At 45.4% G+C, this 13,362-nt stretch overlaps 1 protein-coding gene across 1 annotated transcript in view; it reads right to left on the reverse strand.

The window, feature by feature from the left end:
• brsk2a (BR serine/threonine kinase 2a) overlaps positions 1-12,610 on the reverse strand; it is a 179,121-nt gene extending 166,511 nt beyond the window's left edge. The window contains exon 1 of the mRNA XM_073472160.1: positions 12,398-12,610. Within this exon, the coding sequence (XP_073328261.1) occupies positions 12,398-12,491 (94 nt within the window). The 5' untranslated portion in view covers positions 12,492-12,610. The remainder of the gene's footprint in view (positions 1-12,397) is intronic.
• Positions 12,611-13,362: the final 752 nt, after the last annotated feature.

A 13,362-nucleotide genomic window follows, 5' to 3' on the forward strand; every position in this document is an offset into this window, starting at 1 on the left:
TACCTCCATTAGGCACGAGGCGAGGGAAACGAGGGAGCGGGAGGAAGAGGGGTCAAAGAAGAAGGGGGTGACAAGATGAGCGTGAAAGGAGAGATAATGGTTACAGAAATAGAAAAGAGGGAGTAGGTTGTGTTGTGTTTATTAAGGTAACTGCAGGAGATCAGATGTATAGAAAGAGCTGAAATATCAGGTTATTTCATGACATATGGAGCCAATATGTTATTTGAAAAAGCAGTGATGGGGCGCCATGGTAGCTCAGTTGGTAGTTGCTGTGTCCTCACCACATCTACGTGCGCCCCATGTACAGAGGCTGTGTCCTCCCTGCAGCAGCCCAGGGTTCAAATCAGAACTGGGGTCCCTTTGCTGCATGTTTATCACCACCCCCACCCTCATCTCATGTCCTGTCAACTCTCTCAGCTGTCCTGTCCAATTAAACCATGACAAAGCCTCAAAAAATAATGATAAAACAAAGCACAGAGGTGGGGTACCATCCACAACTCACAAGTCCAAAAAAGTCTCAGTTCTGTTTGTTTGAGTGATGTTTTCGAGAGGCACCATGACCATATTTTGCCTTGAGAGAAGCACTCAGCCAAAGCAGAAGTAGCTAATTTTTTCTTTTTATCATTACAGCTCTATTCTACAATAAAACCCAGAGGAAGCTGCTGCTGAACTGCATGTCCAACAAAGCAAAGAGGTGGAGAGTGCATCACACAAAGAGACAAATAGCTGTCATAATGATCATAACATGAGTCATGCGGTGCCACACGCAGGTCTGCATATGTAGTCGGTTTTTCTGAAAAACCCACTTGTGTACGCGGGGGTACCGACACATACAAATGGACTCAGACACCGTTGGCTCACGTTCATGCTCTCATTATACAAGCCATAAAACATCCAAGCAGCGCTGAGGACAGCAGCTGACCGGACATTATAACAACTTATTCGAGCAGCCACACTCATGCCCTCAGCATGTGAAATAGCACATGAAAATGTGTCTCAGTGTTGCTATGGCTACTGACTCTTCACATCAAAGCAGCGAGACCTCCAGTCTATAAAAACTCATACATGTACAAGTCAATACATCAGCTGCGTTGGTACAGATTTCTATATACTGACCGGCAGTATGAAATTCTTTACAGGTGCCTGCACTCACAGGTAAACTCCTGTGAGGTGAGACAGAGGACAGGATTGAAGAGTAGAGGAACAAGCTACCTAAATGTCCTGAAGGCATGTGGATGTGTGTGTGTGTGTTTGTGTGTATGTGTGTGTTTGTGTGTGTTTCCTAAGGCTCCATGCTGTGAGCACTTCTTCCTGCTGGGGCTGCATTTTCTCCAGTGATGACGTCAGAGCTCTGCTGCATTCAGAGGGAGAGCTGGGATTCCTGAAGAAACCATCACTCGTCTGCTGCACAGAAAAATTCCTGTACGAGTGTGTGTGTGTGTGTGTGTGTGTGTGTTCATGCCTGGATTTGAATGATAATAGACACACTGACCCTGAGAGGTGCTTTACTGCTGTGACTCTTTTTCTCACTCAGAAACTGTCTCCTTTTGTGAGGCCTCCCCCCTCCTCTCCGTCTCTCTCATGTTCATCCGTGTCCCATGAGTTATGGCTCTCAGACGCTGTTATATATCGGCAGAGAGCACGTAAAACAGGAGCACGCGGTACACACTAAAACACTAGCACTCAGGCAAGTACACACACACACACACACACACATACACACACACTGCAGCGCAAAACACAGCAGCAACGTCAGCAGTCACCTCAGAAATAAGCAGCTTTTAGTGACGGCTAAAAAAAAAAAAAAAAAAAAGTCAACCATCTGGGATAAAGAGATGAAACCTTCGCCTACTCCATCACTCTTTCCCTTAATCACTCCATCAACTGTTCCATTAGTCAGGAAAGAGTGCAGAAAGAGAGCGAAACATAAGAAAAGACAGAAAAAGGTTAAGAAATATGCTTCTGACTCCTGATAAAGATATGTTTTGCAGTTGCAGAGTGCACTCACTGGGTTTGTAAAAAAGCCATTTGACTGATGGATTATTCCTTCTGTGCAAAGGCCTTCATTACAGCTTCTGACCTCACAGCAGTATGGAATTGGATTTACTGACTCAGATTTTTGGCCCATTGAAGGGAAGGGCAAACGTATTATCATCATTCATTACAAAATAAATGTGAGTTCCAGACTGTAGGGCCTGTTTTATCAACCGAGTAACGACAGAAGAACTGATGTATAATTTCTGCTCGGGTCACATTAGAGCATATAGGACTTTGGAGTACAGCACCTGATCTTTCCATGTTTATAGAGTCACAGTGAGTTCACTGCAGCCTCCCTTTAAAAAGACACCACAACACAGGGAGAGGGCTGATGCTTGTTTGTGAGCCATCAGCCAATGGAAATAGGGCAAAATCCAAATGGGAGAGCGTGCTGGCTGTATTAAAAGATTTATGCTGAAATACTTTCACAAACCAGTACAGCACTACAAGGCCAGAGATTTGGTGGAAAGTAGCACAAGCTGAAGCTACAATTCAGGCCAGATGGGTGGGGGAAAAACACAAAGAGTCATGCTAGGCTCACCGCTTCAAGTATGACATCTCCCTGTGATCTGATTTCATCCTAATACATAGTCATGACAGAGGATTTGGCCTGGCAGCCGGCTCAAAGCGCTGACCCATTCTCTGATGAAGTGGCAATACAGGAAAAGCAAAACAGAAAGAAACAGTTTGTCTTGGCGGGACCACTGATGCAGGAACACCTGTGATCCAGGTGGTTTTTCTGTAAACTGGCAACAACACTCCCCCAGCATCATCAGAATCGAAAACCGAAGCTGCCCTCCTTCCCCTCTCAGTGGATAAGAGACTCCTTGATGTTCCCAGCTGAGATAAAATAAGTCGAGCTGGCGAAACATAGTGCTAATTCTCTTTTAGTCTGGCCAAGTGTCAGAAGCCGGTGCCACAGAGACAAGCAAGCGAGTGCAGGTTTCTGGTTTGTGACCAGTCATGCTCATCTAACCTAATCTCATTGAGGGCTGCCTGCTTCACTTCACATGCCAAGCCACATCTCAGGTGTTTCAGGCATGGGCGACATTGGGCTTCGTAGCCTAAAGTGCTGACAACAGAGCGAGTGGCAGTGGAAACTCTGAATGCATCACAATTACCATGCACCTGCCATCTGGGATGCGTCGCACACAGTAAATGAGCGCACATTTTCATTCATTCCTGTACTTTTTTCTTGGAAAACAGTCCAAAGGGAGTTTCCAGCGGGTCCGTGGAAGAACAGTAAACCGTTTCATGTAATTTAAGTTGTTCGTTCACTGTATTCACACTGGAAATGCAGTAATACTTCAGTAAGTAAAAACTTTGCAAGCAAATTCATATTTTCTAAATGGCAACACATCCCAAGTGAAATCAAGTGCACTTAATTTACATAGCATTTATTTAGTACTAAAGCAGTAAAAATACAGCTTTAGTGCCATTTTCTTTAAGCAGCATTTTATCCCTCTTAGTGCATAAATAATCAATTAACACATGAACAAATACATCACTTAAATGTTGAATCAAAATCATCAAAAAATGCAATCCTGCAACAAAAAGTGTTTTAAAAAGACAAATCTTGCAGAAAATATCAGCCAATGTCACCATAATTAAAAAGAATTAGTACTTAATACTTTTTTGGAAGCTTAAGAATCATTTAAATAGTGTGAAATAAATCTCTATCCACCACGTTGTAAAATGTATCGTTTACTTTTATGTCCTGTAAGGCAGGCCGATGACAAATGCTGCCATGTGAACTGTACAAGTGTGCTGCAGCACTTAGAGAACTGTACCAAAGTCAAGGTCACTGGCCCACCCATCTATTTGATAATGGATAAGGTACAGCAGGGCAGACAGCAACGGGGGGATGAGCACAGAGCTTCCCCCCTGATCTGAGGACAGCCTGCCAAGGCTAGCTGAGCTGACGGCAACTAAAGCCGAGGCTCCCCACATGTGCTAATCTCCCAGATTTAAATGGGAACACAGCACACAGCGCAGAGCACAGAGCAGGGCAAGCCTGTCTGATCCATGACCGTATGTCTGAGCACACGCACCAGCACACAGCCTGCGCGGGCCTGCGCACACATACACATGCAGCACACATGTGAAAACACAGTCATTCATACATTCACATTCTGATTTTCACTGTCGAATGTCAAGACAAGGCAGATGAAGACTCACTCGCACGCACGGAAAACATTGCAGGAGGTTTACTTCATTGTGCAGCCACTTAAAGAGCAAACTAGGGAGAAAAATAAGTCGAGCTGGGAACCAAACACTCAAGTACTGGCTGATTTATGACAGAACTACAGAGTACAGCTTCACATTAAATCAGTCGGTGCCTACAGTGAGTCAGGGCAGTGGTGAGCCGCAGGTGGCCACAAGCGTGGTTAACACTTTTCAAAACTCGATGCTGACGTCATTCACAAAGCTGAAAAAGGGTGACACCTAAGAAAGCACCAGTCGAACACATATTATATCCACAGCTGAAGAGTGCACCACGTTTGATAGCCTGAATCCCCCGCAGCAGCCGCAGCTAATGTTAGCACAGCTGCAGCTAATGTGTGTTCAAATTATTGAACAACGAAACTTTATGTGAGGCATCGGCGACTTCATCGACATAAGGCAATTAATTAATAAGTCGGGTAGGTTGTTGTTGGAGATAACTGGGCTTTTTTCATAGTCATGGTTGACATTAGCTTATCATTATTACTGTTGTTAGCCACTCAGTCACATCTGAAATTCATTCATCAATTCAAAGTTTTTTACAGTATTTGAGATATTTTAGTGTGTCCAAACCTTGGTATGAAACCAATAGTACGTACTATTTATGAGTACATATTACAATGCGAGCACTGCACTAGTGATGACAACAATTACAGCACACAAGGTCGGTGTTACACCGTATTTGTTGACCAATCATAGATCTATGACCTGCAGGTCACTCACTGAAGTAAAAGTATCAATACCAAAATGTAAAAATACTTCATTACAAGTAAACAATCCTGCATTTAGGTATGTAAGTATTATTGGTACTGGTCAAATGTGAAAGAGAGAGAGAGAGAGAGAGAGAGAGAGAGAGAGAGAGAGAGAGAGAGAGAGAGAGAGAGAGAGAGAGAGAGGGGCAGCATTCCCCTTTCATTCTTCATGGGGGCAGACTGGAAACCAGCAAGAAGCAGGGAAACCATGACAACCAGACAACCAACCTTGGCAACCAACCCAGCGTTCTCACAGTCAGAGCCAGACAGGCGGCTCAGCAAGGGTTAATCTGAGCTGGGTGAGGGAGAAGAGAGGGAGAAACAGGCTGATTAAGCCCACCGCTGCGTGCACAGACGTTTAATATACTGTTTGTCTTAAATGTCCCGTGTTGACAAAGACCGACAGGAGCGGCTGCTGACTGAGTGACCGGCTGACTGGCAGCGGAAAAAAAAAAAAAGACTCGCGCTGGCACGGGGACGCCCAGAAGCAAAACAACATGCATGTTTTATTGAAGTGTGAAGTCGTATATATAAACGTAACAACTTGGAGCAGAGCGGAAAAGTGAAACGTGACACGTGTGACTGTTTGCTTTCTCTCTGCTGCGACTGAACGACCAGCGCAATGAAATTCGAAATAGCGTGAGGCGATAACACATTACACGGGGACCTTTAGCGATAGCGAGAAAAAGATAGACGGAGTGGAAAAAGGTTGCGTTAGCATGAGCATGGATGTGTGTCTTGGTATAAGTGAGGGGAAAATGGAACCCAGAACCATGTCGTCCTAACCTGATTCTCCACGCCGTGTGACATGGCAAGAGAAACACCGACGGTGGCAGTTAGAATGAAAACCCAAATAGGATGCGATGGGGCCTGTCCAAAAACACACACACATAAATACACACAGTCGTTCATCGCCCACAGAGGCTGCTCCGGCAGTCCTTCACTTATTCAATGACCTCCCATCTAAAGATTGAGCCCTTTTTCTCCTCTGGGGGTCAGCGATAGAGAGATGAAAATCAGGGAGGAGGGGAGAGTAATGAAGAGAGTGATCAATACTTTGCCTTAATTAATAACCTCCACTGCAGTCCGAACGTTCAAGACCGCTTCATGCTCTCTCAGTTCAAGGTTTTTTTTTTCATCTCTCTCCTTCTACTCCTCCTCCTCTCCTTTGCCTTCATGCTTCCCCCACCTCCCACCCCAGTTCTCCACCTCTTTCCTCATCATTAATCTCTGAAAATCGTTGGCTACATACATTCCTCCCAATCGATGCAATTCCACCGAGGTCTTGTCTGATTTACCACATGGCTGGAGCCCTGTATGAATCTCGACTGGCCAGGGGAAGAAGAGGGACACAGAGGGGGAGAGAGAGAGAGTGAGTGAGTGAGTGAGGCGGATGAGAGGAGAGAGGAGAGGAGCACTAAATGACAGAGACCATCATCATTATGTAACCTCAGTCAAAGTCACAGACGGTTAAAAGAGTCCTGGTTCGGTTTACCTGAGGCATTGTTTGTGTGTGTGTGTGTGTGTGTGTGTGTGTGAATGGATTGTCCTCAGTCAGGTCAGGAAATGGCCGTAACTGCACACATTAATACACATCAGAAGGTAAATAATGACAAAATGCCCAAACAGCAATATATCATAGTACTTCCTCTTCAGGTTGAAATTGGGGTTAGGGTTATTGGTGCCAAATAATGATATTTTCATTAAAACATTTAGTGCCTTTAAACTGATTCCTCTGCCAATTTGACTATTTAATAACTCCTCGCGGTGCTGCTTATCAAATAAATGAGGGTAAAGTGATTGGATGTTAACTCACTTGTGATTGAAGAAACTCAGGAGGGGGAAATGGAAGACGGTGTGAAGTCACACATATTGACAAGATTTCGGTGAGGCATTGTTGTAGTGGTACCCCTTCTTTAAAAAGGTCCAATTTGTAATAATTCCCAACTTGTCGAATACCGATGCTCTGGGTCGGTACTCTAACCCAAAGCTTCAGTATTTGACGACCTGGGAATGAGACTCGACAATCAATTATCCTTCTCCAGAATCGCCTTCCCTACCTTTCAGGGTTCTTGGATACATGGAAGTTTGTTTATCATCATTTTTGATCAGTTTATCAAATAAAGCAGGGCCGTCTTTGGTTGTTTGATACGATGCACTCCCCTACAAGATCACCCCGATCGCTCTATAAGGATCAATTCTGTCAGTTTGTATCGTGATTACGTGACTGTACCGTATCATGAGTTACTCTGATTCCCACCCCTATTCACAAACCTCACAAATAGACCACATATGTATCAGCTGGGGCACAAGCATTCCCACCATTTAGGATACATTTCAGGGCTGAGGGAGCAGGGCTTCGGCTTTAGCCAGACAGTCAAACAGCTGAGGCCATGCAGGCTTGGCTTCCTGCTCCACAGCTCTGATCCAGCTTGCTAACACAGGGTGCTATCCAGCTGGGAGAGCAACACAGCCCAGCCATTGGGTCAGGGCTTCTCTGACTTGAATCTCTGAGCAGGCCCACTGAAACATGGGTATATCATCCACAGCCTTTCATTTATTTCCCTCACTCGCCAATTTTAGGTCAAAGCTGCCAGCCTTTTCTGGGTAATCTTGTGAACACAGGGGAGGTAGACACCTGTGTTTGAGCTCAACACCGGTATCAAGATTATTTCAATGGCACAGAGGCTACAGGTCACAGAGAGTTTGAGCACCTGCATCGCTCGCAAGCAGCACACACGTATATGCACACACAGATCCATTCAGTTTCTGTGGATTTGCCAAGTGGTTTTTCATTGACAGCATCGACTGAGCATTCCCTCCTCACTTGTCATCATCAGGAATATCATGTGCTGTGAAACAGTATGGATCTCCTCCACCAGGACAGGAAATCTTTGGGAGTGCCCATTGATCTGAGTCAACCACCCCCAGCTCACCAGCCATCAGTCAACGTCGAATTAACGGTTTTACGTTACCGAGCAATGTACCAGACTCCCAGAGCGGTCGGGTTAAATTGTGCATGTGTGTGAATGTGTAAATAAATGAACAGAAAAGACAAACGAGAGCTTTTTTCTTTCATTCTCCCGCGAACAGACACAACCAAACACTGCAACAGCGAAACTCACAGTGAGCGTTACAAACCGGCCAGCCCTTCGCTGACATGGAGACAACAAAAACAGCTGGATGCTGGCTTAAATGTCTCGCAAGCCCGCTGAACCCAGAGCAAGAACTCTGCAGCAAACAGACAGAAACAGAGAGAACTAAACCGAGAAAGAGAGAGCAAGACACAACATCACAGGCAGCTTTTTGTCAGATGAACAGTCAATATGAAAGCCCCTGAAGCACAGATGATTTCACTCCCTAAATGTCAATCAAAGAATCAAGGAGCCTACACATCAACCTCCAACTCTTAGCCTGTCAATATCCAAGTCTGGCAAGAAAAAACAAAACAAAAAAAAAAGAAAAACTGGGACTTACGCTGGATTAACAGGCAGTGTTTTCCAGACAATAGGCCTCTATTCCACTAATCAACAGCCTTCAGGAACAAAGTAAAGGCAAAGCAAGGCAGTGTTTTCCGACGCATTAGGGGAACAGAGCGCCGATTCAGACCGTCTTAAGTCATTGCGTGGCAAAAACACAAATCTTCAGCTTTGTCAAACAAAGCTTTAAGATTCTGAAATACAACAAGGCTGTTACTCCAAAAACCCTGCTGTGATGGAGACATTTGCACGGAGTTCTAAATGTTACCTCAGTTGCCAAGACGCCGTTGCATCGTGACATCGATTAAAGGCTTGTGAGGCTAATGTAGAGCATTACACAACCTAACAGACGACACACTGGGCTAAAAAACAGCGTTTGATAGAAAAAAAAGGGAGTTTGATTGGCAATTTCTCAGTGCAACAGTGCAAGAGTAACGAAAGAATCTGCTCAGACTCACGTGGAAACCCTATACAGTACTGGACCGCTACGAAACCATCATCTCGCAGGCACAATGACCCGGCCAAGTTCCGCCAGTCAAGCACAATAACTCTGTCTTTGGCTTGGAAATGGCCTCCATGCTTCTGTGGCTTCGGCCCAAATCAGTAGGCAGCCATGCAGACACTCAATATCTATAGATCCCATCAGGCCCCAATGCACACCTGACAAAGAGGGACTCATACAGAGATCTACCAAGAGAGAGAGAGCAATGAAAGTGAAGGGAAACAAGTGCAGAGAGATATATGACGCATATCATAGACTGAAAGACAGGTCTGACCACATACTTTCTTGAGAAAGAAATTTCAAAAGATGCTTCCTGCTGAATTTCTACAGTAACGTAGACATGCTAAGTTGCTAAGCTAGAGTGTGCCAGCTACTCATGCTACTTCTGAGGTATGGCTGAACAACTTGAAGCTCCAATTTGTAAGATAGTTGATTGAGGAGTGTAATTCCCAACTCAAATACGCTACAGGTTGACTGGCCCGACCTAAAAAACCCAAAGCATCACAATTTGAGGACCTGGGAGACCCAAAGCGAACGACACTCAACAATCAACCATCTTACAAATTGGACCTGTAATCAAAATACTATTGATAAAAGGTGAAATGCGTCACAACATACGGTTATAAATGAAGCTTTGTGGGGCTTAAATGTCCCAGCATTCAAATCATAGTCTCAAGATGTGATGAAAGATGCTTGTTGGGTAAACAACTCAGCAAAAATCACATCATCATCATCATTTTTAGATTGTTTTTAGTGAAAATGTAATGCAAAGATGACCATTCACACAAGAATCACGAGTCACATCGCAATCACAACATTTATCTGTTCAAATAATGTTAATATGATTTTTTTCAATGTATATATTCAGCTCTACTTTGGGCCACGTGAGTGCGTGAGTGAGAGCCACGGAGACTTTGGCTGTGAAAGGGGATTAGATCAGGAAGCCAAACCAGAACCACTGTGGTGGCCATGTGTGTGTGTGTGTGTGTGTGTGTGTGTGTGTGTTTGTCAGGACAAGACCTAATCACTTAATGAACACGGAGCAGCACCACTCCTCTGAGCAGGACAGCCAGATCAACCAGAGGGCTTCCGCTTTCTCCCCTCTAATAATACCAGCCAACCACGGCCTGGGAAAGCTCACGCGGGATTTAGCCCACTGGACGGTCCCAGCTGCCACTCACCATCGAGCCCGGCCCATTGGGCGCTCACGGTTGCCAAGCCAACCCCTTTCCGTGGGGCCTGGGAAAGAGATCTGACAGATTAACGAATGGTTAATGGGCGAATGGGATATTATGCACTGTCATTAATCTAAAATAGGTTTGGCATGAACTACCTAAACAGACGCCAGTAACCAAATGATTTTCTAACACCGAACACACACACACACACACACACACACACACACACATAATGCCGGGCCCTGTTAGTGCTGCACATCTGAAACATGAAAATGTAATTGGAAACACCAGGCCCAAAGCATTCAAAATGAATACATATCATTTAATTAGAAAATCCTCTCTAAGTGAAAAAATCATTGAAATTCTCCAAATTAAAAAGTCATGCGACGGCCAAGTCGCTCGACACAAGACATGATCCACGCCGGGCTGTAGCTGACTGCGCCTCCATGGGTCCGACATCCGAGGCCAGCGAGAAAAAATGCATCCAAATCTGGCTCGAGACTCACGTAAATACAATCCCGAGCCCTGGGTGATCTCAGAGACACCGTATCATTAAACATAGACCAACAGAGCCAGCTCTACACCACCGTAAACAGCCATTAGACACTCCTGAGAGCGATCTAACATTCAGTCTGGCTGTGAGTGAGAGATCCTCCTGTAAACACAAACGATTAAACATGAGTAGCAGAGGAAAAGGGAGACCAGCCAAGGTGCGTTTGTTATTAATCCTTTATCAAAGTACCAACTGGAGCATCGCCGGAAACATTCATTCCCCACTGGTGGATCATACTACAGTCATCACGCTGCAGATCTCGCGTCTTGTAAACTGACTTAAAAATCTGAGGAGGGCCATCAGTGTGCGAGGGCTCACATGCACCTGACACCACGGGAGGGCAAGGAGACAAACTCCACATCAATGAACGACGGGGGACTCGCCAGGTGAGTGAGCAGGAGAATATTTCAAGGAAAGCATACTGTCTGAGAGAACTCACAAACATTTACACACACACACACGGCTGCTCAGCATGACCAGCTGGACCGGGGTTGGGGAAGTAACGCCTATTGTAGCCGTTTTAGACAACAGATGGGAGGAAAATCTCTCAGCGGAGACGAGAGGCGAGGAGGGGAAAAGTCTTTGACTCCCTCTCTTTAAAGGGTGGTGAGCCTCCAGTGCATGCTGCATCACTCCTGCCATCTCTGCCTACACTGGGCTGTGCCTGCCTGCCTGCCTCTCCTTTCACATGGCTCCACCGGCTGCATGTGGTTGACCACCGCCGTGGATCCTGCTGCTGCTGCTGCTGCACAGTCAACAGGGCTCAACGGTGCAGGCATCACCCAACATGGCATGACACACGAGAGAATGATGACCACTAATTGTACATGTGCATGCAACTTTAACAAACTGCAGTGTCATTGCTGTCTGTGCTGAGATGAAGCATGTGCTCATTATTCAGGAAGCCCAGTTACATCCCCCACCCTCCCCTCCCTCCTCCACCTTGGAGTGTATGAATATAAGCACAGTGTGGCTCATGGATGTGATCTGTCAAGGTGGGACCCTTCTCTCTCTCTACTCCACATCGGAAAGGAAAACCCACGTATTGCAGTCAGAGCCTATAGGAGTGAACGCCTCCCTCTCCAGCCTGCCTTGCCTTGCCTTTGCCTGCCTGCGGACTAAGAATAGATCAATGTATCAGGCAAATCGGGATTAACGGCGCTGTGCTCCAATCACAGGACACAACACACACAAACAGGCCAGCCAGGACACACAAAAGTTCATTTTCACAGCTCATGTTCACTGTCACCGTCTTTGGCGTTGGACGCTTTTTCCACGCTGCTCTCTCTCTCTCTCTCTCTCTCCTCTCTCTCTCCACACACACCCAGTCCAACGCCAACGCACAAGCAGCGCAAACCCAATGTAAAGCACCATCACCTAAATCCCTCCACCACCTCCTCCTCCTCCTCCTCCTCCTCCTCCTCGTCCCCACACTGTGTGAACAACGATCATGTCAGCTCGGTTAAAATAACAAGCCCTCCAAAAAATTGCCCACAAGGCTTTGGCAGGTGTTTGCAACTAAAGCGGGTTAGTTATGTATCACCTGCAGACAAAACCCCCCCAAAAAAGCCGGCCGGATCCCAACTCGCTCTGCGGAGCGCACCCCCAGAAAATAAATAGTGCAATTAAAAAAAGGTGGGGGACGCAGCGAAGCAAAAGCTGTCCCAACTAACCTGTCTGTCCTTTCCCGAGCGTCTTCTCCAAGCGGTAAGGTCCCACGTAATTGGCATGTTGGGCACCGCTGTTGTCTTTACCGGACGATGACATGTCGAATCTGTGTGGAAATTAAGACACTTTACAATAAAAGCGCAGATAATTAAACACTCCTCTGCTGGAGGTCCAAGCCGCCGCTGCTGTCTTCTTCTGTTACTCCACAGCCTCCTCTTCTTCTTCTTCTTCTTCTTCTTCGTCCTCTCTCCGGTCTCTCTCTCTCTCTGGTTCCCTACCTCACTCGCTGTTTGAGGAGGTGAGGTTTCTCTCTTTCTCTCCTCTTTTTCTCTCCTATCGCTGCAGACGAGCCGCAAGTGCCTTGAATATCATTGTCGGCGGAGGCGCTGCGCTGCCGCTGTGCGTCTGTGGGAGGTGCTGCGGAGCCGTCAGAGGATGATTGACAGGCGGGCGCGGCCAATCAGAGAGCCGGATTGCCCCTGGATGATCCCACCCCGTTTTCTTGTTGCTGGAGCATCTTTGGGGGTTTTTTTCCAGAAAAAAGTTGTGCACATAAAGTCATGTTACTGTAAACATGACATATACTGGAGTATGTATTTAATTATTGGATCTACCAGGAAAACAAACAAACAAACAGAAAACAATTAAGACCTTTTTGAAAATGCAAATTATTTTTAAATTCAATATTATGAAATGTAATTGTAGTCAAATTAAATAAATAAATATGGAATAAATCCTGAAATAAATAAACTGAAATATAAAGACATAAACAAGTCAACTCTTTTTTATTTCATTCACATATCTATTCATCTAATACTAACTAAAAGTTTTAGTTTTAAAAAGTTGAAACCTTAAAGTTATCAAGAGATATCCCCCATTGAAATATGTGTAATTGAACTGTGGCTCGTGTGTTTTTCACTTCAATAACTTTGTCTAAAATTCTTAAAAATGCATCTGCTCCTTCTCCCCC

Source organism: Pagrus major, chromosome 8 (genome assembly GCF_040436345.1).
Source record: "Pagrus major chromosome 8, Pma_NU_1.0".
Lineage (NCBI taxonomy): Eukaryota > Metazoa > Chordata > Actinopteri > Spariformes > Sparidae > Pagrus > Pagrus major.